Source organism: Diplotaxodon limnothrissa, linkage group LG7 (genome assembly GCF_057381915.1).
Source record: "Diplotaxodon limnothrissa isolate DT_005_m linkage group LG7, D_limnothrissa_male_GT1.1, whole genome shotgun sequence".
In the NCBI taxonomy this organism is placed as follows: domain Eukaryota; kingdom Metazoa; phylum Chordata; class Actinopteri; order Cichliformes; family Cichlidae; genus Diplotaxodon; species Diplotaxodon limnothrissa.
Genome location: NC_140602.1, coordinates 41925452 through 41953107, shown reverse-complemented (window position 1 = coordinate 41953107; position 27656 = coordinate 41925452). Strand labels below are relative to the sequence as shown.

General features: G+C 41.2%; 2 protein-coding genes across 3 annotated transcripts in view; both read right to left on the bottom strand.

Moving 5' to 3' along the window:
• rabgap1 (RAB GTPase activating protein 1) overlaps positions 1-27656 on the bottom strand; it is an 85622-nt gene that overhangs the window by 31753 nt on the left and 26213 nt on the right. For both annotated transcript variants that reach the window (XM_085359715.1, XM_085359716.1), the window contains 3 exons: positions 27392-27560; positions 25249-25342; positions 23634-23784 (listed from right to left, as the gene is read on the bottom strand). In XM_085359715.1, coding sequence (XP_085215841.1) covers positions 23634-23784; positions 25249-25342; positions 27392-27560 — 414 coding nt within the window. The remainder of the gene's footprint in view (positions 1-23633; positions 23785-25248; positions 25343-27391; positions 27561-27656) is intronic.
• LOC146628808 (putative G protein-coupled receptor 21) lies at positions 4476-6375 on the bottom strand. The gene has a single exon (XM_085358094.1). It carries the CDS (start codon positions 5956-5958, stop codon positions 4756-4758), a length of 1203 nt encoding a protein of 400 aa, XP_085214220.1. The 5' UTR covers positions 5959-6375; the 3' UTR covers positions 4476-4755.

Genomic DNA, 27656 nt, shown 5'->3' with positions numbered 1-27656 from the left:
TAATACAAAGTGCTGCATTTAGATTACTTAACTTGATTTAAATGTAAATGGAAGAATAAATGGTGAATGTTTTACTGTCCTGTTTTTAAAAAAAACGTAAAAAAAAACAACGTAAATATAACTGAGATGAATTCAGTGATTCCTTCTCTTTTCTTTAAAATGACTGGTAAATAACACTTGCTTAGGCTTCCCATAGTGCAGTTTCCTCACCTTAGCATCAGCCATAATTAAATCTTAATAGTCTGTCTCATGCCCTACTTTCTGTGCCATTTGTGCACTGGTTTCACTGCCTCAGCAAAAGGAGAGCAGACAAAATATGAATCTCATCAGAATAGAAATGACAAGTAATGTCAACTGCCACATATTTTACATCAGTTTCAGCAGCATTCAAATTCAGCTGAATAGCTGCAGGCAGAAATATGCTGCTTTTCGAGAGATCTGACATTTTGACTAGTGAAAACTTGGGAAATCAACAACAAAATTCAAAATTTAACCTCAGTTCTCCTTGTTTTAGTTCAGATTCAGTTGAATAGACTGAAATAACATCACATTTATTTGCCTAGTACAGATACACAATGCACAAAAATGCTACAAAAACAAGGCAACAAAGCATTGAGTAAATCAGAAGAATCTCACGTCCACCAGCAGCAAAAAAAACATTTAAATTATCCCCACATTCATGATTCACAAAAGCTAACATCTCACGCAAACCTCATCAGAAATTCAACACCGTTGGCAAATAAAATATTTTGCATTTTAGCATTATTTTAAAAATGGAGTGGCTCTATTTTCTCAATCTGAAACTTACATAGTTCCGACTGTTCATTACATGTATTATTCAGTGTTCAATGTGGGCAAGAGTAAAAATCTTGACTTTGGAAGCTTTCCAGAATACACCTCACTTACAGTGCTCAGGTTCCTCTTGTGTATTTAAAATAATCAGTTCCTTAAAACAGCTGCATCATAAGTCAGCCTTCAATGACACTGCCTGTTTTGACTAAAGCAGGACGATAAAATGATCTTGATAATTTTCCGGGGAAAGAAAACCCTCCATAACAATGATGATAACAGACGAGTAATTTACAAGAAAAACAAAACAAAACACAGTTTTGAATGTGGGTCAGCCCTAATTTGCTGATTACACTATCAGACTACAAGAGGGCAATGTAGATGACACGTGCAGGGCCAAGTCAAGGGTAAAAAATAATTTTTAAACTAAAAATACAAAGCCAGTCTCAAGGCGACACAAAGACTTCTAAGATTGGTAAATTGCGGTTAAGAGAGGCCCTAAAACAAATCAACAATATGTCTTCACCACCATTTTAACAGGTAGTTGTACTCCTCACTAACTATAGAAAGACCAACGTACTAACGCTATCTTTGCCTTTTCAGTCATAGTACCTGTGACGGGAATTGGACAAATCACTTTATCATTAACCTTTTCCATGACAAACGATTCGTTTATCCAAGTGAAAAAAATCCAATAAATGACACTTTTATCCATTAAAGTATGTGACTTCATTAGGACAAAAGACAAAGACGCTGTATGCTCATAAAGACATTTAAATTTATTCAAATGCGCTTTGATTACAGCCAAAGAAAAGGATATAAGCTTCTGGATGTTCAGAGTCATTTTAGTTTTCTTTCTTTGCATCTACTGAATACATTTTCATGACCTTTCTGAGTTTACTAATCAGTCTGTTGCAGGTGAACTATGTGCTCATTTACTATTGTGCCCACCAACAATTCTTTTCCTCTCTCTCACAGAAGAATGCTGCATTTAAGCTACAAATGACTTCCTAAACCAGCTGTAGCGGCCACATTTCCTCTTGTTCTTTAAAATCTTACCCAGCGTGCCATAGTTGTTCCTCATAGTCACCAGTGTCATGTCCTTGAGAACATGGAAGTGATTATTTTCCCACAAGACAGACTGAATGTGTACGCAAGATCAATGATGTGTCACCATTATACGCTACAATTTACAAAACTGTACCTTTAAGTTTTATAGTTTTAAATTAGTCAACTTTAAAAGCCATCAGTCTTTACAAATTGTGTTTACAGCAGAAAATTTAAACAGAAATATCTAAAAACAAACTTCAGTCTTTTTAATCAGTAAGCATGCTGCTAATCCTACCTAGATTGCGCAACATTTATCACTTTACAAGAACAAAAGGAAAAAAGTGAGTAGAAAAGAAATTTGTATAGTTTAACAATCAAACATTCAGTACGGCAATATTGTACACTTGTTTAGAGACTGAAACAAAAATAGGAAAGATTACAATATTTGGCATTGCTACGCAGATTACAGTATTTAAAGACAACATGTGAATCTATCTACCACCACAATACTTCATACTCACATACACTCACAACGCACAGAGGGGAAACACTTGAGGGAAGTGCAGCTAATAAAGAAATGAGCAAAGGGGAAAGCTTCAGTAGCACCCTTGCTGGAAAATCTTAAACAGTCCAAATTCAACCAATGGTCGCATCCTGACATATCTGTAAACTCTCATACACAACAAGCACACATGAATGAATAAATGCAAAAGAAAAAAATAAATAAAATAAAAAATTGTTTAAATTGTTCTCAGTCATGTTTTCACTCCTGGTTAATTTTGATTGTACAGAACAGATAAACAATGACAAAAGTGAACTTGTGAAATATAAGTATAATTTGCAAATATATTTCACAACTCGTGTGGTTCAGGTTACTCCGCAGTGAATGTGGACCTGACATTTTCATTTCTGTACGTGCGTACAATTGACAGTTTGTGCCTTCCAAAAACAGCCAAGTGTTAATAAACAGAGCCCTCTCTAGCTGTTAGAGGAAATCATTTCCCAACAGTTTAAAATCGTGTTTCTATCAAGGCAACGATATATCTCAGTAGTCTGAGAAACAGTCATATTCATGCACACAAGGCATCGCCGACCCACCGCAAACTTTGAGTAAAATCCGCTAGCATTGATCTTTTATACACTAGAGAAAAGTGGAAAAATATCCACGAATACCTACTGAACTCTCTTTGGTAGTTTAAATAAAATGTATAAAGCTCGAATTTCTCTAGCTAACCAAACGCATAAAAGAAGACTCCATAGCTCATCGCAAAAGTAATTCCTCGCAAATTTAGAGCTTAGGACGGTATGCACACAACCAGTCCCTCTTCTTGTTGCCGCACAGAGGTAAGCCTGCTGGCAGAGTGAATGGGCTATTTGTCTGTTCTGATTGCATGTGATCCCTGTTTGTTTGCGTACACGTGTACTAGATCCCAAATGCAGGCACAGTAATGCAGTCACAACACAGCAAACATCTAAGATTGTACTAAACAAAACAAAAAAAAGGAATCATTTGAGATTGTTACAAATATCTGACTCAGGATGTCATAGGATTGTTTCTCCTACCAATCCAAAAGATAAGGGGTAAGGCTCACAGTTGAATGGTTATTCATATGAATGCTAATGTAAATGCTCTTGGGCAGTAACTGTGGGTGAGGCTCGGAGCACTGAAAATTTTTGACTGGTCAAGTACTTCTGGCATTTCAGTCAGACGGTCTCGCAATCATAAAAATCTTTAAAGAACAATAGTCATTAGGAACAGCCCAAAGAAAATGTTCAGTTCCTTAAAAAAAGTTAATAAGTTTAGGCTTTTGTGGTTGAAAATATAGTTGTGGTTTTTTTTCTTTGCTTCTTTGTTTTTCCTCTAACCAACAAGAAAAATCTCTTAAAAAATAAATAAAATTAGCCCAAAGATGTACCAATAATCAATATAAAATAAGTGCAATAATACATCCTTCCTCGGCCTTTCAGTGCCCCAGAAACACAAAATCACATTTGCTACATAATCATAACAAAGGTGCAATGACATATTACTTGAAAGAGATATTCACTAATCATTACATCTGCATTTTTCAGGTTAACAGTCATATGCCAAAGCTGGTTACCATACTATATTACAAAGAAAATGGATGTAGTATGCAAACTCACAAATCATTTAAAGACATTTGTGAGCAACATCAATAAATAGGTTAATCTAAAATTCAAAGTCGGTAAATCTAGGTGGGTCTACACCTACCTACTCCTTCAGCGACAAGAGACAACAAATATTTAAAGAAAAAAAGTTGCATCATTTTTAATATTTAACACTGATTTATGGTATGAGGACTGAAAACCATAATTAACGAGCTGGTTGTTATCAGTTAGCTTCAGTACATCGATCCTTAATCACAGAAGTCACTTGTTGTGTTTGCATTCATCTATCCTGCGCTTCATTCAGTATTACTTATGTGACGATGATCTGGCAAATGAAGTGAAATCACTTGAAACGGCACATTTAGTTTTTCAACACAGTTTCGGTAAGGGTTTTTGTTATAACAATTTAAGGATTCACTTAAAAAAGGAACACTGGTAGATAAACCTTTTGTTCATCCTCAAGTTACTTTACGTCTACGGCTCTCATATACTTTTTTTTCCTTATTTCAACCCCCCTCCACCTATCATGCCTGTCCTTGACCATTTTAAAACATCATGAAGAGCCACTTTTTTTTTTTCTCATAGATTTACTCTCGACTTATTCTACTTGCCAGCTGTGGCTTGTGCAGAGAGGATGCTTGTCTAACTTCCAAATGCAACAGAAACGGCATAGGCTATTCAACACCTTGTTCCATCTCTTTACAGCACATTTTAGCAGCATTTTAACAGCCATCACTTCAGCCGTTTCTTACGTGTCCAAATGCCAATTTGGCAAAAGTGTTTACCCTACACGTGACATGTTGTACCAGTTCTCATCTCCCCGTGACCATATCCCCACCCCTTTTCAGCAGAACCAAAAAAAGCCTTTTTGGTGTTCCTAACCCCATAGTTGCTGCCGCTGCGCTGCAAACAGAAAGAGCAGAGACGTTTGAGGCCCTTCCTGAAGGCAGAGTTGGAGAGGCTGTAAATGAGGCAGTTACAGAAGCTGTTACTAATAGCCAGCCATGTGGTAAGGAATGATGCTGCAGGGTGGTGGTAGATCCCTCCACTCTCCAACAGAAAGTAGAGGATATAGGGCAACCAAAGGATATAAAACACACTAGTAATGCGAAACAACACCATAGCATAACGTCTGTCTGGGTATGCTGATGTGGACTGCTGATACTGGGGTTGGGACAAGTGGGGTAACTGTCCTTGCTCTACTGTACTGTTGTCCTTGACCACAGAGCCAACTGCGATTCTTGGGCCCTGCAGTTGCTGAGGTCCATAACGTGCATGGCGCTCGCTGATCTCTCGGGTGTGCTGTCGGCAGATCTTGAAGATGTTTGCGTAAGTGAAACAGACAGTTAGAGCAGCTGGAGCGTAGAGCAGCGTAACAATGAAGGTTGTGAAAGCCCGACTTGTCCTCCATTCCACTGCGCACCACTCCACAACATCGCCATGATAACCAGGTTTCCCCCATCCAAGAAAAGATGGGAGAAACACCAGAGCAGAGTAAAGCCATATCAACACAATACAGCAGCGCACTCGACAAGGTGTCACTAGGGATGCATAAGTCAGAGGCCGTGTGATGGCGATGTAGCGGTCTACACTCACGCATGCTAAAGACACCATTGAAACTGACTTTAAAACAGATACCATGTACCCGAACACCTGACAGGTGAGTTTGGGATCGAAGCTCTGAAGATGATGGAGTAGGGACAGGGAGGGGAAAAGGCAGCTGACTCCCACCAGCAGATCGGCATATGCCATAGTCTGGATGAAAGCACTGGTGGTGTGCTGGCTGAGCAGAGGGGCACAGTGAAACACAAAAATCACCACTAGGTTACCAGAAATAATGAGAACAGTCAGGAGAAGTATGATCGAAACTTCAAGGAGGCAGGTCGTGAAAATCTGGGAATAGCCTATCTCAAGTAAGCAAAAGGGAGCAGATGAGTTTGAGAAGTCAGCAGAGCTCTGGTTCAGTGGATCCAGCGAGGAATTCATCATCTTGGGCAGAAATATCTGTCCGAAGGGCTCTTCAAGGATACAGTAAATCCTAGAAGCCACTACTTTGCCCGGTCGCTGGGTAGAGCTCAGAGAAGCTGTATGGTTTCAGTCCAAATGCAGTGCTCCATAATGAGACTGCTGGCGTTTATCATTTCAAATGAATGAAAGACTGAAAGACCATAAAAAGGTGAGAAAGTCCCCAGGAATTGTCTTCAGAGCAGGCTGTTAAGGTTTCCAAATGATGCAATACGGGTCCTTTTCTTTTTCCTGTTTCGGCACTGCAAAATTCCCAGTTGAAGGCACAAAGAAGAGCAAAGAGACAAAAATTTGACTTTTAAGGAATTCCAGTCCGACTTGCTTGAAATGCCTCCCTTCCCTATATAGTCTGAGATGTCATCAACATCTGCTGCAGCTGCAGAAATCCCAGACTGAATCTCTCTCTTTTCTGTCTACAGTCCACAGAGTCACAGACACAGCTTCCAGTGAGGAGACATTATTGTTTAATGTGCTGCATACATAATTTACATGAAAGATTAAGCATCATTTTTATTCAGTCCATTAACTTGCTTGTCTTTCCTCTTCCCCCCGTTTCTTATCCTCCAGCTCTGATTTCTTGCTGCCGTTTCCGCCTCTCTGCTTGCTCTTGCCTCAGTTTCTGTCTAGTCCTTCGCAGAAAGATCACAGCAGAATGCCTTGAGCTGTGAGGATGAAGAAGGTGTGCGAGGTGACCGGTATTCAAAATGCACGCACGCCCACCTCAGCTGGGAAGGGCATCACCTTTGTCTGTAGTGGAAATCAGGCAGGCAGGCAGGCAGGCAGGCAGGCAGGCTGGCTGGGAGAACCCCCAGTGTTCATTTATTCTCCTTTGCTGTCTCTTTCTCACACTACTCGCTCTCTCTGCCTCTCTCTACAGAAACAGTGGCACTGAGGCACCACCCCCTTCCCAGTGGTTCCAACCAATGATCAACTGCAAAGACACGAGGCTGCCCTCCTTCCACCACCCTCCCACTCCTCCCCGTTCTTTTTTTTTTTCCTTGGTGCCAGTGTTTCTCATAATCACCCCAAGACTTAAACATGATGTTTCACACTGCTAAAATTAGAAACATTCATTGTAACACAGAACTTGTGAATTTGACTTTTAAAATCTCTCATCCCCCCACAAACACAGGCAATCAGGCAGCAAGAATCTGCCCAGTCTCTTTCTAGACCCCAGTACACAGCATTTGTAAGTAAAGCGCTGCTGAAAACAATAACCACATATTTTAGTACAGCTTACAGGAAATATTTCTATTATTAATCTTGGAGCAATCCACACAGGGAAAAAACAAATAAAGAACCAACAGCCCCACCATAGCTTTAGATTTCAATAGGCCAATAGATGCACAACCCTGTACACAAGTTAAACCAGGTGTTAAATATATGGGTTTAAAATCTGCATGTAACACTACTCAACAGGGGACAACTCAAATTCAGAAAAGAAGGCCAAACTCAAATGTTATTGTCTCTCATCAAATGTTTATATCTGCATTATGCACAATAATATAATATTAATGCACAACACAAATAAATCACCTTCTCCCAAAAATCACATGATTCAACACAAGACTACCAAAGTGGTTGCAAAAACAAAGCAGACAAACAAAAAACTAATTTTAGTTTTAAACTTTTGTGAACTCTGTAACAACTAAGCTTCAAAATAAGCTTCAGCTGCCATACAGATGCAGTTCCTGCCTTTACAGCCAAGACGCAAACGTGGCTATAAAAGACACGTAATTATTTCCTTACACCAAACTAACAATAAGTCATGATGAAGAGGTTTCTAAAGAAATTTTGAGTTCCAAGAGACACAACTGGCAACATCATGTGGACATTAAAAATGGAATGGCAGTCAAATGGGAATTAGTATTAGCACTGGTTTTAACAAGTGGGGACTGCAATGATCCCCAATGGACCTCCAAGTCAACTAAAGCTCAGAAACTTTTCCACAGGAAGCCGAGGGCTCACAAGACACTCCTGATAACATGCTGAAATTAAAGGTCATCGGTCAAATCTAATCATTCTAAAATACTGACTTTCATAGCTAAATTATTCTGCTTCTGATGATTGTTAGAAATAATTAAGACTGAGTGTTATCAGTAAGCTTAACATTATATTATTACTTTTATTTCTGACTACAATCATTCTGATTAAAAAGGGAATCCTACGTAAGAAGGTTGTTTCAGATTTGATGTCCAAGTTTTACTGTCTCAAAAACAAGAAAAAGGGGGCTTATCAGTACATTGAAATTCAAATTTTACCGTTTTGTTTAACAATGATGTTCATTTGCACTAAATAACTGAACAATGACAGTGTAATGTTAAAATGTCATACAATTTCTATAAAAATAACACCTTTACAATATTGCTATGTTAGCAAAACAACATGTTCCTTTAAGTATTTATGTGACGTATATAATGGCAATGGCATTTTTTATAGAGCACATTTCATTATACTTCAATTCAATGCACTGAACGCAGAAGATTAAAACATCCGTGTAGGTTTATAATGATAACAGGTCAGCAGGCAGCTTGTTCCAATGAACAGGTCCACGGGAACTTAAAGCACCATCAGCACACTTAGATCTAATTCTGGGGACAGTTACAAGTTCTGCACCTGATGACCTGAGAGATCTGACTGGGTTACAGACACTGAGCAAGTCAAAGATTTTAAGGGTAATTCTGTAACAAACTGGGAATCTGTGCAGTGACTTCAGTACAGGAGTAATATGTTCAAATTTCCATGTAACTGTAAGGACACTGGGCTGATGCATTCTGAGTGAATTGTCCTACTGATAATTTGGATAATCCTTCAAATACAAATAATACAACAATAAAATAATCAAAAATAATGAGATCTAAATTGAGATCACTGTCTAAAATACTGTCAAGGTTTCAGAGACTCTATTCTGCTCTAAAAAGTTTCAAGACATCCAACAGTTTATGTCATCAATGCAACTTATCAGTTTATGAACAGAGGTAAGATCATCATGTTTGTATCTGCATAAGGATGATTGGCTATACTATGATTGTTTAATTTCAAGAGTCAATCATTATCTGTGGCTATTAAGGCAGGGAGGAAGCGAAGGAAGTACTAAACATCTACACTGCTACATGGCACCAACTTAATTTCTCATGACATTCTCAGGTTGGTTTAATACCTTCCATATTTCTGAATGTTTGCACTTTTAGTAAAACTTTGTCAGTGAACTTGTTTGTGTCCTGATTCTGTATACATGAGCAGCGAGTTATTTTAAACCACATAATGTGAGGATTAAATTGAATTACTCAATATAGAGCACTAAATTTAGCAGCTTCATTAGGTAGTAATTACTGTCATATCTAGCCCAGCACTGTCAACATCCTACTCCTAATGACTGTCTGAAGACTGCAGAGTGTGCCTCGTGGTGGGCAATTTGGTGTAGCGTGATGGAGACCCAAACATACCCACACAGTCACACACACGCACACCAGCCTGCACCTTTCTCCTCCGCAATCCAGACACACTCCCATGCTTTCACGCACCTCTTCTGCTCAACACACGAGGAGCTAAAAATAGACGACAGTAGGACTAAGGGGCTGGAAGGAGGAGTGGAAGGGGAGGAAAAATGAGCATGGAAGTCAAAAGAAAAACAAAGCTTAATAAAGAGAGAGGAGGACGAGCTGGAGGAGAAAGATACGCAAAGCAGCAAGAAGCTAAGAGCTAAAATATGAGTACAGTGTGCTGTCCCGTGGTCTGCAAGCTCTGCACATGTTAGCCCTGTTAGCCGTCCATATGATGCTTCCCTGCTTAGCATCCGCTCAAGGTCAGGTGTTCAGCAGCTGACACACACCTGACAACAATAAAACACCAAAAAACTGCAGTACAGTCTGATACCTAAGGCCAGGGAAGGAAAAAATGGACAACAACAACAATCAACAATGATAAAAACGATAAAGAACACATTACTGATAGTATACTTTGCTTAGATGATCTCGTAATCATTTGTATTTGTTTGTATTGCAGGGTTTTCCTTCATATAGGAATTTTCCCACTTATAAATCATGATGAAGGAAAAAAACAACTGAAACAAATAGAGACCACACAACAATCAGCAATCCAAACTCAATATAAAATCCATCTTTACCCTGTTCTTTGTCCTCATCATTTCAGCAGGTGTTTGTGGGGGTCCAGTAAGTGCATTTCACTATTCTCAATGGTAGATTTTTAAAACCAACGGGGTTCGCATTAAATCTAAAAAAAACAGTGCAGTCTGTCCAGATCAATTTGGCTGTCAACATTAAGGACCTCCAGCATCCAAAAAAAAAACAAAAAACCAAAAACCCAAAACCAAAAAAAACAAGTTTTCCAGCCTCAGGTCATTCACTTGGCTCCCAGTCCAGACGTTTTTGCTGTAAAGCTTTCCTTGTGACACCCATTCAGAGCAGTCCCTTATCATCCTTCTCATCTCTGCTGCCCTGCCTCTCCAGGTTACAAAGAAACTCAGACTTACCATTAACTGCTTTGAGTATGATACCAATTTCTCCACTTTTATCGACCCCTGGGCTCTATTCTACGTTTTTGATGTAGTTGTTAACTCACTGAGCTACACTGTTAGCACCAGTGTTGGTCAAGTTACTTGAAAAAAGTAATCAGTAACTAATTACTGATTACTTCCCAAAAAAGTAATCCCGTTACTTTACTGATTACTTATTTTCAAAAGTATTTAATTACTTAGTTACTTTTTATTCTGTCCCTCCTGTTATTTCTAAGGCATGTTTTTTATAAGTTTGTTATATGGCGGGTCATAATCATTCGTTCTGTAATTAACTGTTGCAACATGTCAGAAAATATGTTTATTCCTGATCTTGTCTGGGCAAAGCCTGCCATCTAGTGGGTTGACAGGGTAGCACCATGTTAGAGCGCAAGCAGTGGTTTTCTCCCAGCGCTCGACAGGGAAGGTCCATTTGGCTGTGTCTCTGTAAATTCCTGCATCTGACGCCCTTGAAAAGGCATAATCTGTAAGTGTGGCAAAACGGTTTATTGTTCCCACTTATTAGTACCTTGTTCAGCAAAGTAATGAGCTTCTTGTGTGTTTAGCGAGTTTGTTACATTACTAGCACAAGCTAGCTGTTAGCCCTTTGTTTAGCCTGCTAACATGAAGCATACCAGCATGTGGTGTTAGCTGTATCTCTTACCATCTCTGTATCTCTTGATTGTGTAGTGACTGTTTACATAAGTCAACAATATTTAATGTAATCTTTGTGTATTTGTATGGAGAGTGAATACACTCTATTCTGTTTCTGTTATTACAGTTTTACAAAAAAAGGAAAATAAGGATCAGTAAAGCTCCGAAGAATGGCACGCGGTCTCCTGAGTGTTTACTGAAGCCATTTTATGTTTAGCTCACTGCATAAGCTGGATAGAGACATTCAGCTGAGGGCAGAAGAGTAAAAAGATTGTCCACGCATCAAGTGCACTGCCAGGATCCTGAGACACTCCAGCGACAGCAATCATGTCCAACCACGGGGACACCTCGCAGCTTTCACAGCTGGAAGTCAGGTCGGAATGCAGATCAGCAGCTTCACGCCGGTCAAACAGCTCAGCAGCTTCACGCCGGTCAAACAGCTCAGCAGCAAGCCTTGCTGCAGCACGAGCACGAGCTGAAGCCGAAGCTGCTCGAGCAAGAGCAGAATATGCCAAACGCCAAATAGACATGGAGGTCGAAAAGGCCCGGATGGAGGCAGCGCTAAATGCTCTGAAGCAGGAGGGAGAAGCAGAAGCAGCACTTGCAGCTGCAAGGGTCCTAGAGGCTGCAGTTCTGGACCAAGCAGAGTCTGTGAAGCCACCAGACATTCCTGCCACAATAGCTGCGGCTGTCAGCCGCACTCAAGAGTATGTAGATACCCACTTCCACAATAACACTAATATGGAAGGTGAGTCAAAACACAGTAGAGAGCAAAAATGTGACTTAGACAACACCCACACTACAGGGCCGGACATATCAGCAGCAGCTGCGCGTGGGTACCCCCCCAGTTCTCCACCTGTTTGGCAGCCCAAACTTCCACCTCCCCATTGGTCCAACTATGTTGGAGCAGCCAAACCACAACGACAAGCAGATGTATCAGACCTCGCTGCCCTCCTCTCGCGTCGTGACCTACTGACAGCAGGACTGACAGTGTTTGATAACAAGCCAGAGACTTATCTAGCATGGAGATCTACGTTTCACAATGCCACTGAAGATTTAAACCTAAAGTGCAGTGAAGAACTCGATCTGCTCACTAAGTGGCTTAGTGGGGAGTCTCTCCAGCATGCTCTGAGAATCAGGGCTGTCCATGTTAACAATCCAGAAACAGGTCTTCAGCGTTTATGGCAAAGGCTAGACAGGATTTATGGCTCATCAGAAGTTATTGAAGCTTCTCTGTTCAAACGCCTAGAGAGCTTTCCCAGAGTTACTCCGAGAGACAATCACCTTCTACAGGAACTTGCAGATCTCCTCCTGGAACTTGAAGCAGCAAAAAACGAAGGATATCTGCCAGGCCTCAGCTTTCTTGACACTCCAAGAGGCATAAACCCAATTGTGGAAAAACTCCCACATACCCTGCAAGAGTCATGGATCAAACAGGGGTCCAAGTATAAGAAAGAACACAGAGTGCACTATCCGCCTTTCTCCTACTTTGTCCAGTTCGTAAATAGCAATGCTGAAATGAAAACTGACCCCAGCTTTATCCTACAAAATTACAGCACTGGGCACATGAGGATAGAAAGGCCACTGGTGAGACAATCACATTTTAGAGCCCCGCTAACAGCAAACAAAACACAGGTTGGCACACCCAGCAACAAATCTAACACTCACTCTCTTGATCCCGACAAACGGTGTCCAGTACACATGAAGCCCCATTCACTTGCAAAATGTAGAGGGTTTAGGATGAAAACACTGGATGAGCGGAAAAGTCTGCTCAAAGGGCTTTCGATCTGTTACAAGTGTCTCTCATCAACAGAACACAGGGCCAAAGACTGTAAAGCTGATGTTCGTTGTCTGGAGTGCAAAAGCGATACCCACATCTCCGCCATGCATGCCGGGCCACCCCCTTGGAGAAGTGGGAGCTTTGATTCTACACCAGAGGCACACGGCGGGGAGCCAGACATCCCGAGCTCCACAGTGACTACATCTAACTGCACTGAGGTATGTGGACAGGGACAACAAGGACGGTCTTGTTCTAAAATTTGCATGGTTAAAGTATATCACAGCACAGCCCCTCAAATGAAAACGAAAATGTACGCAATTTTAGACGACCAAAGTAATGTGTCACTGGCTCGTTCTCCCTTTTTTGACATGTTTAATGTACATGGTGAAGCCTTTCCATACACAATGAAAACATGCTCTGGCACAACGAACAAAACAGGCCGTAGAGCTCACGGCTTTGTCATTGAGGGTGTGGACGGAAAAGTGTCCATACCACTACCAACACTGACAGAGTGTAATCAGATTCCTGACAACAGGAGTGAGATACCCACCCCAGAAGCTGCAGCTGCTCATCATCACCTAGCTCACATAGCTGCACAAATACCCCCTCTTGATCCAGAGGCAGATATTCTCCTCCTCTTAGGCCGTGATGTAATTCAGGCTCACAAGGTTCGACGCCAGGCAAATGGGCCCAATGAAGCACCTTATGCCCAAAAGCTTGATCTTGGATGGGTAATTGTTGGGGATGTTTGCCTCTCGGGAGCTCACAGACCCACATTGAACTCCTACAAGACTAACATACTGGATAATGGCCGCCCCAGTTTTCTCTCTCCCTGTGGCAACAGAATCTACACAAAAGTGAAGATCACAGAAGAATGCCCCCTTTTTGAGAGCACACAGGTCAAAGATGAACTGGGCAAACACATCTTTCAACAAACTACTGATGATGACAAAATGGCACTCTCTGCAGAAGATAAGACGTTTCTGAACATTATGCACAAAGAGTTTGCTAAAGATGATGCAAATAACTGGGTCGCCCCCCTGCCCTTTCGTCATCCCCGACGTCGCTTACCCAACAACAGAGAGCAGGCTCTCAACCGCCTCATGTCCCTACGGAAGACATTAAAGAGAAAGACGGAGATGAAAGATCATTATGTGGAGTTTATGAAAAGGATCTTCGACAAAGGTCATGCAGAAAGGGCACCCCCTCTCAAACCCCACCAAGAATGCTGGTATCTCCCACACTTTGGTGTTTACCACCCCCAAAAGCCAGCAAAAATCAGAATAGTCTTCGATTCAAGCGCCCAGTTCGAAAATGTGTCTCTGAATCAAGTACTGTGTAAAGGCCCAGATCTCAATAACAGCCTTGTGGGCGTGCTTCTCAGATTCCGAGGTGACCCACATGCTGTGATGGCTGACGTGGAGCAGATGTTTCACAACTTCACGGTCAGAGAGGACCATCGTGATTATCTGCGTTTCCTGTGGTTCCGCGATCACGACCTCGATGGAGAAGTGGACGAGTTTCACATGACAGTCCATGTTTTTGGGAATTGCCCGTCCCCCTCAGTTGCCATCTATGGACTCAAGAAGACTGCTGTGGAAGGAGAGAAAGAATATGGCAGTGATGTAAGGGAATTTATTGAGCGCCATTTTTATGTAGATGATGGGCTAAAGTCATTTCCCTCTGAGACCCAGGCGATTGACGTCCTTCACAGAACACAAAGGATGCTGGCTCAGTCTAACATCCGCCTTCACAAGATCTCATCCAACAGCCCTGTAGTCGTCAGTGCCTTCCCAAGTGAAGATCTAGCCACAGGCCCGCAGGAACTCCAACGTGGACAACACGCCCCACTCATGCAACGCAGCCTTGGGTTAGGCTGGGACCTGTCGACAGACCAATTGTCATTTCAAGTTGAAATCAATGACAGGCCTTTCACCAAACGTGGTGTATTGTCAGTCATCAACAGTTTGTATGACCCACTCGGCTTCGCTGTGCCAGTCAGCATCGAAGGCCGCTCCATTCTGAGAGAGATCTCTATGGACATTAGCGAATGGGATGCACCGCTGCCGAGGGAGAAACAGGACAAGTGGCAACAATGGAAAGATTCCCTAAAGCACTTACAACAGCTCAAGATCTCCCGCATGTATACATCCATCTCACTATCTGAATCTCAGAGAAAAGAAATGCATGTTTTTTGTGATGCATCCACAAAAGCTGTTGGAGCCGTCGCTTACCTGAAACTCACAGCAGGCAATGGGCTCAGTGAAGTTGGGTTTCTTCTTGGAAAGGCCAGGCTGGCTCCAAAACCAGACATCACAATTCCAAGACTGGAACTTTGTGCTGCTGTGCTGGCTGTAGAAGTGGCGGAAATGGTCCAGCAGGAGCTTCACACTACTATCGATGAGGTGAACTTCTACACCGACTCGAAGGTGGTCCTTGGATATATTTTCAATGAAAAAAGACGCTTTTATGTGTATGTGCATAACCGTGTGGAGCGCATTAGGCGTTCTACCCAGACCCACCAATGGCATTACGTACCCACACAGCTAAACCCAGCTGACCATGCCACACGAGCACTGCCCGCTGAGCATCTGTCTCACTCTACATGGCTTAGCGGACCTGCCTTCCTTACAGATTCAGGCCAACGACAAATACAGAAAGAACCTTTTGACCTTGTTTGCCCTGAAAACGACACTGAGCTGCGCCCAGATATCGTATCCTGTGCCACCTTTCTGTCAAAAAAAGAGCTCGGGACCACAAGGTTCGAGAGATTCTCAAATTGGAGTCGTCTGCTAAAAACTATTGCCAGACTGCTGCACATTGCCGAGTCGTTTAAAGGTGAAACAGAGAGCACATGTCGTGGATGGCACAAGTGCAACAACTATGCTACAGAAGAACAGCTCCAGCAGGCCAAGGTTACTATCATTCGTGCAGTTCAAAAAGAGGTGTATGCGGATGACATCAAGCGCATGGAGCAGAGTGAGTCCATTCGCACACAAAGTCCACTTAGCAAGCTGAGTCCTTACATAGACGCTGATGCAGTCCTTAGGGTCGGTGGCCGGCTCGCAAGAGCTCAACTGTCAACAGATGAGACACACCCCATGCTCATTCCCAGTAAACACCACATAACCCAGCTCATAATCAGACACTTTCACGCACAAGTATGTCATCAGGGCAGACACTTCACCGAAGGTGCAATCAGAGCTGCAGGTTTTTGGATTGTGGGTGGGAAAAGAGCCGTCAGTAGTGTCATCTTCAACTGTGTCATATGCCGCAGATTAAGGGGCAAGCAACAAGAGCAGATCATGTCAGATCTACCAGAAGACAGAATGTGTACAGACCCTCCTTTCACGTGTGTGGGCCTAGATGTTTTTGGTCCGTGGCCTGTTACAGTCAGAAAGACACGAGGTCAGGCAGAGGCCAAGAGATGGGCAGTGATCTTTACGTGTATGAGCACTCGTGCCATACATATCGAAGTGATAGAAGCAATGGACACTTCATCTTTCATTAATGCTCTGCGCCGTTTCGTTGCCATGCGAGGTGCTGTTAAACTACTCAGATCCGACTGCGGCACAAACTTTGTGAGTGCTTGCAGAGAACTCCAAATCGACAAGAAGGGTTGTCATAATGACAAAATCAACAAGTATCTTGGAGACAGAAGCTGTGAGTGGCAATTTAACCCTCCACATGCATCGCACATGGCTGGATCTTGGGAGCGCATGATTGGCGTCAGTCGGCGGATCCTTGACGTAATGCTGCTGCAGCACGGAAATGCAAAGCTCACACATGAGGTGTTAGTGACATTCATGTCGGAGGTCACTGCAATAGTCAACTCAAGGCCACTTACCACAGTTTCTGCTGACTCAGAGCATCCTGAGATTCTCACTCCTGCCATGCTACTCACACAAAAGGTTGGTGCGCCCCCAGTACCACCAGGTCAGTTCCACGATCAGGACCTGTTTAGAGCGCAATGGAGACGTGTACAGTACCTAGCCAACATCTTCTGGGGACGATGGAGGAGAGAGTACCTCAGCGGACTACAGGGTCGTCGCAAGTGGAGGGCATCAAAGCCCAATCTACAAATTGGAGATGTGGTCCTGCTCAAAGAGGGACAAGAAAACAGGATTGACTGGCCACTAGGGCTAGTCACAAAGACCTTCCCCAGTCAAGATGGCAGAGTAAGGAAGATTGAAGTCAAGATCATCCGCAGTGGCGAATGTAGAGTGTACCTGAGACCCATCAGTGAAGTCGTCTTGTTGGTACCTAAGAGCTAAGTCTGAAAGACTCTTAATATCCTTTGTAATAGTGGGATTCAGCTTTAGTTGGTGTGACGTCCTGCAGACGTCAGGCGGGGAGTATTCTGTCCCTCCTGTTATTTCTAAGGCATGTTTTTTATAAGTTTGTTATATGGCGGGTCATAATCATTCGTTCTGTAATTAACTGTTGCAACATGTCAGAAAATATGTTTATTCCTGATCTTGTCTGGGCAAAGCCTGCCATCTAGTGGGTTGACAGGGTAGCACCATGTTAGAGCGCAAGCAGTGGTTTTCTCCCAGCGCTCGACAGGGAAGGTCCATTTGGCTGTGTCTCTGTAAATTCCTGCATCTGACGCCCTTGAAAAGGCATAATCTGTAAGTGTGGCAAAACGGTTTATTGTTCCCACTTATTAGTACCTTGTTCAGCAAAGTAATGAGCTTCTTGTGTGTTTAGCGAGTTTGTTACATTACTAGCACAAGCTAGCTGTTAGCCCTTTGTTTAGCCTGCTAACATGAAGCATACCAGCATGTGGTGTTAGCTGTATCTCTTACCATCTCTGTATCTCTTGATTGTGTAGTGACTGTTTACATAAGTCAACAATATTTAATGTAATCTTTGTGTATTTGTATGGAGAGTGAATACACTGTATTCTGTTTCTGTTATTACAGTTTTACAAAAAAAGGAAAATAAGGATCAGTAAAGCTCCGAAGAATGGCACGCGGTCTCCTGAGTGTTTACTGAAGCCATTTTATGTTTAGCTCACTGCATAAGCTGGATAGAGACATTCAGCTGAGGGCAGAAGACTTTTTAAAAACACGATTTACAACCTGTATAGGTGATAAAGCGATAGATCTTTCAGCCCAATTCTACTTTTTCTGCATAATCCATCATACAAAATGTAATCAAATGGAAAAGTCTCTTTTTAAAACTTGTTTTATTAGTTTTAATCTTTTAACTTTATGCATCAAGCAAAAATTAAATTATATGCAACATTCTCTGACTGGAAGAAATTAGTTTAACATTTAAACCTATTTTCTGCACATTCCAGCACATGAAATAAAATATTTTTTGTTTTTACACTCAGTCTTTCAAATAGATGCAAGTAAAACACAGCAGAAAATAAATAAAATCAAAGACTCAGCGGTCCTTTTGCTCTATTTTCACCTGTAAAGTAGGAGTGGGGTAGGTGGAGGTTTACCCTGGTGCAGGTGTGCTGCGGTCAGTTAAAGAATCCGCTAGTTTCTGTGTGAATTTCCCATTACGTCGTAGCGCACTCGGCGCTTGTTTGGGGGGGGGGGTTCGGTGTAAAAATAAGTTTTCTTCCCACGCACAACGGACACTAATGTTTTTGTCACTTTTTATGGAATCAAACTTAAAGTAAGGTCAGTACTTCCACGCTTTAAACGCTGCACGCTCATACTCTCTCCCACAATCGATATATGATCCATTGTTGATCTCTGGTTAGCACCCAAGTTTGTTAGGTTTAACTACTTCATCGTTTTGTTTTGTTTTTTTCTTTCTTCTTGCTCATCTTGCCATGAGCCATTCCATACCAGACAAAACCCAGTATTGCTGTAGGAAGCTCGAGTTAATTGTGAAATTAACAGGTAATCATGCTAGTGCTTAGGGCAGCTTATTTCTTTAAAAGAAAGACCACCACTGCCATAGTCTTTGCTGGTAAGCACTTGTGTAGCCAGTAGATTTCAAGGCCAAGATTTTCATTTTTGTCCACTAGTCATTGTTCAGGAATCCAGATACATTAAACAGAAAAAACAAATAAAATCTAAATCGACAAGCTAAGGGTTTCAAGATTTCATTTCAGCAGATTTGGTATTTGGTATTTATTTATTTATTGTCATTGTCAAGAACAATGAAATTGCGTTTGGGGCTTCCATACAACCCAAAAAAAAGAAGAAAATAATAAATACCCCTTAAAACCCAAGTGTACATATTTAACCCAGTGTGACTCCAATGCAATAAGACAATCCTTAGCAAGCCCAGCTTTTTGTAATCTCTGCACAGAATCTTCACCTACACGCAGCCAAAGCCTGCTCAAACATGACTGGCCAACAGCACTAGGAATATAAACTGACTAGAGACAAAAAGTTTCTGGTACCAAACATTGTGAGCTGTGATACATATTCATATGCAAAATCTGTTTACAGAGATTATCTAACTATCTAACCAAAAGGTGTCCAAAGGGAAAAGAGCTAACTGATAAAAGCACAAGGCAAGAGAAGAATATCTACACATTAGTGCAAAAACAAAAATAGATTCAACAAAAACCAGAACAGCACTGAAATGCTTTAATCTGACTTTCTTAACCTTCTGGGATTGGCTATGTAAGTATTTCAGTTTCTGCCTTCAAGAAGTCTGAACAGCATAAACCTATGGCACGGATGTGTATACAGTCACACAGAAAAAAGGAGAAAGATATGCTAGGATGACAAGACAGCAGGAGAGGAAAGAGAAAAAGGCATGATGACAATGTGATGAATCACAAACGAGCACCCAGACAAAGAAAAGCAATGAGATGCACGACTTGACATGAACACAAATGGGCGCAGGTAGAAGCCAGAGAGTGTCAGAGTCAGGTGTAAACAAATACAAATAATTATAAAGACACAAAGACAAAGAGGCAGGGAGACAGGTCATTATGTGGGTCAAGCAGACACATTCAGGCAGACAGGTAGTTAGAAGTGATTGCTTGGCTCCCCACAGGAGGCTGGTGCGGCAGGTCTGAGGATCACTTTGAGTCTACACTGCACACATAATTGTGTCACACAAAGTGTGCCCTTTTGCTTGGAGCAAACTTTCAACTATTTTGCCCACCTAGCCTAGGCAAATGAGACTGAAACATGCTTAAATACAATCCAGTAACACCATTATGAACCATGCATGCACTAGTCATATATGCTGGGCAGCCACTTTGTTGGCACATGTACACGGCTAAAAATGCTAACGCAAGCAAAGTTATGCCTATTTCTCTTTACGACCTTTCCTCCAAATTCCATTCACAACAACATAATAAACTGCTACTTATAACCCATTTAGTCAACGTATCTGCTTGTGCTGCATTCCAATTTATTGTTGCAATATTAAATAGTTTCTTGCGATCTAAAATAAACAAATACTTATAACTTATGTTATCCCTTGTTGTGATCTGATGTCCACATTACTGTTATCAAGATAAATAGTCTTTGAAAAAAATGCTAAAACCACTATTTCACTATTTAAACTGAAATAGATTATTTACCATAAGGTCTTTTACTTACTATATGAAATGAAAAATACAATAAAAACATGTCACGCTATAATACGGTGACACTGTTTCTGTGACGCGCTGTAACAACAACTCGTTGTCTGCCAGTATACGTCACGTTGCCTTTCGTAACATCCTCCTGATTAAAATCATCTGCCAGTGAACCTGAGTGCTGCTAAACCCAATTATTTGTTTTCCAAACGTAGTTAACTCCATCAGTGATTGGATTCTACTCACTATAATTTATGGAACTGATGCAAAATATGATGAGTTTATTGGGCCCTTGTGGAGTGCTAACCAACCCTCATATGGAGGAAATTCATTGGACCTCATTGTGAAAGTAACAGGGTAAATTTCTAACTATAATTTCTCCTTCCGTCAATACCCCGCTTTCAGTTAACGTGGATGAACACCAAGTACAGATAGGGTTAGAGAACAAAAGATGGAACCAGCAAGGACACGCAACAAAGCACAAAGAGATACACATAAACATAGGCTGGAAAGTGAACACACTGAGAAAAGTAAGAGCTGGCACATAGTATGTGTAAATGTCAAATCATGTGCCAAAAAAAGGCAAAGAATAAATGAGCCTCAGCAGTACATAAGAGAATAAGAAAATTAACACAATGGGAACAATAAGTCCTTCCTAATTTTTACATACTATATTTAGAGTCCCATTATGCAGCACATTTCAAAACCTGCATATTTTTTATATTATATTAATAACAATGTATTTTCTTTTTTAAGCTATCTATAATCTTTCCATTCTTAAACTGTTCTTGTCTAATTCACTGAGTTTTAACAAGTCTAAATAAAATATAAATCCTCTGCATGTGTTTCCCTCCCTTTCAGTGGGCTCCAGTACAATCCTGGAATGCTGTCCTGCTTGTGTAATGAATTCCCACCCAACATCCAGTCCAAAAGCTATCAATATGTTGGCACAAGGATCCGTTGCTCAGATTCCACTCATGCCATTCATTTTAACGGAACTACAGCATGGCTAATGCATTATTTTGCAAGAGCTCTTTTTGAGCAGGCACTCTTTTCCAACTATTTACCTAGCAAGTGCAGGAACACAGAAAATGCTTACAGGCAACACTAGAGATAATAGAAAGGGAAAAGGTGGGTGACAAAAAAGAAGGTCAGAGGGGAAAAGAGGAAGGCAGGGAAGGGCAAGGTTAACATCTTGTCACCACCTGAGACCAAGTTTGCTGCCCTGCAGGTCCTTGCCTTTATATAAGAACAGCAGACAGAGTTGTGGTCAAAAAATAATAAATAAAATTACATAAGCTAATACACTGCTCTCAGCGCACAAGAAGGGTAGTCATGTACAAATAAGGCCACTTAAAAATGCCACCCCCACCCAGCTAATAGGTTCTAGGAGTACCCCCCACCCCCTTCTCCTGGGGTGCATCTGCTTTCCAGTATTCCTGTGTTCGTTTATCTCAGAAGTCAGAGGTGGGAGTGATATCACTCCCAAGTTGAGCATATTCCAGCCGTAAAGTCGATAAAAGCAAGGCGAAAATTGGATTTCTTTTGCTCCTTATCAAGTTAGAGACATTCATGCATGACTAGCAATAGAGCACAGTGCTTATTTTTTTGCACCACTGCAGCATGCTGACAGACAGAGCCTGCTCAATGCTCTGTGTGTGGTTTATTTAGCCAGTGACAGATAGACAACAAAGGCAGCACAGACTACAAGTTTTACAGTTTTACTATCGTTTACATGAGCAGCTGCCATATTGGATTGTTAAGCATTGCTAAGTCAGGACTGGTGGGACTGCTCTGACTTTTCAAGTTGGAAGTCAAACTTGAGGGGGCTTTCCAGTTAAGAATTCCATCTGGAAACTCTGAAATACTGACTTCCAAGTTCAGTTGCAATTTTTTGGTACAAACCTTTTGTTATTTCTTGCTGAACCCCTCATTTCTTTATATTTTGCTTTCAAGGAGCCAGACTTTCTTCTAATTTTCTTTGAAGGTGGTGTTGAGCACAAGTTCTCAAGGCTTTTTTAAGGACTTTCAAAGTTTTGTTTGGACAATGGCTATTTTTTCCACTAGTTTTCAGACTAGTACTTGTACCTGATCATTTTACCATGATTTCTTTTTGTGGGGCTCAGGGGGAAGAGCAGGTTGTCGGAAGGTCTGTGGTTCACTTCCCGGTTCCTGTAGTGTGCATTAACCCCAAAACTCAAGTTTGATCAGAATGATTGTGCGTGTGTGACACTAGACAAGACACAAGTCACCCCTGAAGCTTCCACACAAGCTCACACAGATGGACTACCACAAACACATCATGGTGCTCTGACAACCTGAAACTTAAATGCAAGCTGAATATATATATCAGAGCAGATGTCCAGATCTACACACTAGCAGAAGTCCTAAAAACTCAAATAAAAAGCTCGCAAATCAAACAGTCTATGTCGTTTAATATAATACATTTCTGGCTGTATATAGGCACAAAACATAATCATGTTTTCCTCGTCTTAATGTTTTTGATCTTTTCAGTCATTTTTGAAAACAACACAGCTAATATCTTAAAGGATTATTCCCTTTTCAAAATGACTGATATGTAGTTACAGGCTCTAGACACTATGCTTCTCTGTTACTGAAGGCATCTAATGGGGCCATTAACAAACCACTAATTTGTTCTGAAAAAAGATAGGTGTGTACACACACATAACACAGAGTGTTATCATCTTGTGCGATCTACATGGCAACAGTGGTTATTATCACAAGTTTGAAGCACATGAGAGAAAAACTTATGACACAAGGCCACTGCTGGCCTCTGGGGTGTACTTTTGAGTTGCTAAAATTTAACCAGGACTGAAGCAAAAAAGAAGAAAACAGTAACACATATTGTCTGGAAGTACAAACCAAAACCAAAAAAACACATAACATCTATGAACTAAATGTTTCCGATCTGAAGATATAATCTCTTGTATTGCACTATGAAATCTAAAGTGACACCAATGAAAGGACAAAACTGTTAAAAGTTAACAGTCTATCTCAGTAACTGTATAAGAAATCCTCAGAGGGGATATCTCACTGATGAGCCAAAATAATACAGGTGCTTCAGACTGAGTGACTGTGTTTAAGGACTGCTTTTCTAATCACTGAACAACCTGAATTGAAAGTGTTTTCTACTCATCAGTAATATGTTTGCGAGGCATTACCTTTGTAATGAGTGTGCGGTACTCTTCTACCAGGTGGTCATTGTTATGACAGCCTGCCAGGAGCTGCCAAACCTCCCCACGGAGTGCCTCAGGAATGCCGCTCCGCACCAAAGCTGGCAGCTGTCTGGGACGCACTGATAAGTTCATGTGCCTACAATGGGGAAAGAAAAGATCAGTTTACCAAATATATACTAAAATAAAATGATGTTTATTTAATTATAATGTTTTTAATGAGCCATTATCATCCCTATTGATGACTGGCAGAGCCAAGACCAAGATGACAAGTGGGGCTTGATACCACAAGAAAAATGATTTATATGCAATCACACCTCGCCTAATCAATCAATACACTCGACCAAGAACTCAACAATCACTCTTTCAGAATGCAACATATGAGCACCTTTTGTACAGCAAACGCATGACAACTTATTTATCTATTAAATTATTTTTTAATGTGTTTTATTTTATCCCCATCTTACTTTCAGCAGCAACAAAACAACAGCTAATAAAAAGCAATAGCCCAACAGGAAAAAGCAAGAAAAACACATAAAAACTAATTTCAATGTTTTCTTTCCTTCTTTCCTTTCACTTTTAAATCTTAAGCCTGCTGAGAGTGTTATACCCTGCACGCAGATTTAAATGAACTCAGGGATCTGCAAGCCCATTAGTGTTAAGAGATACAGAGGAGAGGTAGACACGCGCGCACATGCACACGCAAAAGAAGGAGAAGGCAAACTGGAGGTACCTTGGCACTAACTATCGCCTGACTGAAGCAGACAGAAAAATCCCTGAATCCCTGATGATTCTCTCACCCCCCCCCGCCCCTTTTCTTAATTCATGCCCCCTCTATTTTTCTGGGTTTGTTTTGTTTATCTGTCCCGGGCGTCAGGTTATGCAATACGTGGCATTTCTACCGAGACCAAGATGGGAAACTGCGTACATGTGTGTGCATGCATGTGAGAGTGCATGTGATGTAAGTAATGCCAGGCCTGGTCCTCAGGGCATAAGATTGTAAAGGGCTTTCTGTGATTTGCTTCTCTGTGCCCCATTCAACAATGCCACAATACATGCACACAAAAAAATCACAGAAGCACACAAAGAAAGCCTAGTGTTATGACTTGCTAGTCTTATGATTCCTTTCTTTATTTAGCCATTGTTATTATTAGCAAAGAGAGATAAACATAAAAAAAAAAAGAAAGAATTAATCGCTTTAATGATCATATCATCATTGGGTCCTTCTCTGAAGGTGTTTTAAAAGCCAAATCTAGTACAATAGGATAACATCATCATACTATGTATATACTGTAACAATTTAAAGTATATTTCAGCGTTGCACTGAAAAACAAACAACAACAGACAGGGACAAAGACAGCTGAAGATTAGAGCTTGTTTGCGTGTTAATTTACAGCTAATTAAAGCTCGTGCAGTTTCTATTCTGCTCATCACAAGCTTTTGATTAAAAACTAATTCCACACTGGAAGAAGGAAATCATCTTAATAAGCTGCTTATCAACAACTGCTACCCGCTGTTCTTTCCTTCACATGGATTACACTGCATCTGTGTACAATGACTTCAATGGCGACGGAAGTGGAGCACGAAGAGGAAAACACCTTACCACTTGGATAACAAATCTCCCCACGTCTCCAGGATCTTCTCTGCACACTCCTTTGAAACATCACCGGAACCGCTAAGTAAGGGCTCGTCATTATCTGTGAAGAGGGGCGGGGGGCAATCAATTTTTTTCAAAGCAACAATCCATGACCATACCTTTTTAAACATTTAACTCTGTCAACAGTTAATCTTTACTCCTGCATGTACAAATGAAATCATAAAAAAACAAACAGCAAAAATTTGATATTTGTTTAAACCCTACTTTGATGTTAATATGCAGCAACTGAGAAATGGGATGTGCTCATTTTAAACTTAATCTCAGTAAGACTGTTCATAAAAAAATAAAAAAATAAATAAATGGGGATGCATGCATTTTACCACTCGTTGCATCATCTCTTCTTTTAAAAGGCAGTTTGATGAACAATGCATAATGTTCCCCATTCTTACTAAGTGTATGACTTCAGTGGCTCAACACTTCAGAGCCTCCTTTTTCAACTTTTCTTTGAGTAATGATGTCAAAAAAGGTTTCTATGTGTGACAGATCTGGACTGCATGCAGATCAGTTTATCACCAGATGGGAGCACATGTTACTCCAAACCTGTACGTTTAGTTCAACATTAATGGTACCATAACAGAGGCTACCCTTAGTACTGTGTGCTAATAACAAGGCAAAAGATCCCTCTCCTCTTTAGTTTGGAGGAAAATGTGTCCACGACTGCCAAGAAGTATTTCAAATTTTGACATGATAGACAATTTTTCACTTTGCAAAACTGCATATTGCAGTAAACAAGGCCCAAAGAAAGCAGCAGCAGTATTTTAACTAAGATGTTACTTTTACAATATTTTTGCAACATGTAGCTGGTATCAAGATCAAAAAAAGGATAAATTGAAAAATGTAACAAATGAACCAGTGCTAAGTTGTGTTAATGAGCTTTTTCAAGATTGCACCAAAACGTGTATAGCTTCTAAACAAAAAGCACTTTGTTTAAAAGGGTAAATGTTACAATTATGTCTCCTTCGCAATCACTCAAAGCCTATTTCAAGGGGCCACGCCTTTGCTGTTTTGGTACAATAGGACTAGTAATAGGAATGATCTCCCAAGGACCTTAGACAAGAATCAACTATGGCTGTCTTTAAATTTAAGCTGAAGACACAAAATTCTTGTCAAACTTTTGGAAACTGCTAACCTCTGGCAGGGATGGGTACCAGTATGGCACCGGTTCTGACATAAACGGTAGTAACCAGACCGAAAAGTAGCGCACATGTCGGTGCTTTATTTTCCTGAGATGTCTTACACTTTGGATTCTAGCCAATCATTTTACCTTCCCAAGGATAGTAGGCGGGCCCAGGTACGTACGTTCTTTTAGAGCAGAGCTACAGATTAAAAATGCCCAAGGCGAAGCGGTCAAAAGCGGGGTTTTTTTTAAAGCAGAGAAATGCACCGTATTTGATAGCTTTCTGCAAGACCTCACGCTGTGCACATCTACTGCGGGTGTGGTGCCTGTTATCGGACCCGGAGTTAGCAACATCCCCCAAAAACACGAAGAGGAGAGTCCTGGCCCCTAGCCCTGCCAGTGTAGCAGAAATGATGACGGATGATGATGGCAGCAGCTGTTCTTCTCTGCGTGAGTAGTTTGATGTTGTTCGTGTGTAATTCACGTTGAGTAGGCTAACCACGTTATTACATTAATGCATGTAAGGTGAACTAGCAAACACCTCGTAGTTACATGCGGCTGTCTTCTTGTTTGATGGCAGATACTCCCTTCACCCTGGCCAAAAAGGCTAAAATGACCAAAGAAAAAGTGGAAAACAGCTAAACATGAGAGGTGTTTGGACAAAGTTTGTGTTCTCCATTCTTTAAGCACCGGTTTGAGCACCGTTTAAGCACCGGCACCGTTTCAAAAGTACCGGTTTGGCACCGGTATCGGATAAAACCTAGACGATACCCATCCCTAATCTCTGGACATTTGGTTGAAACACGGGTTGTTGCTGTGTTGTTTTATGTAAATTTGAGGAACCCCTCTTTTAGCTATTTTTGAATTGTAAAGCATTTTCAATGTGCTGTATAAATAAAATGTACTTACTTTTAGACTACAAAAGTGAATAACAAAAAAGTAGCTGAAAAAGTACGGCAGCATTACAAGTACCTTCCTCTTCATCGTCCTCGGGTGGGGAAGGGACCATCCCGCCAGGCCCAGTTGGCAGGATACTGGGACTGGCTGTGGTCTTCCTTTTTTCTCTCTCGGTTTCACTTTCCAAACTCACCACCTCATACAGTGTGTCAGAGGCAGGGCTCTTACGCTCTTTACGCTCCATCTGAAAAGAGAAGATGTGTTTGACCACAGGAAAAAGTCCTAAGGTTTACCTTTCCCTTAAATCCAAACGTCTGACTCTAACAACTATCATTAACAA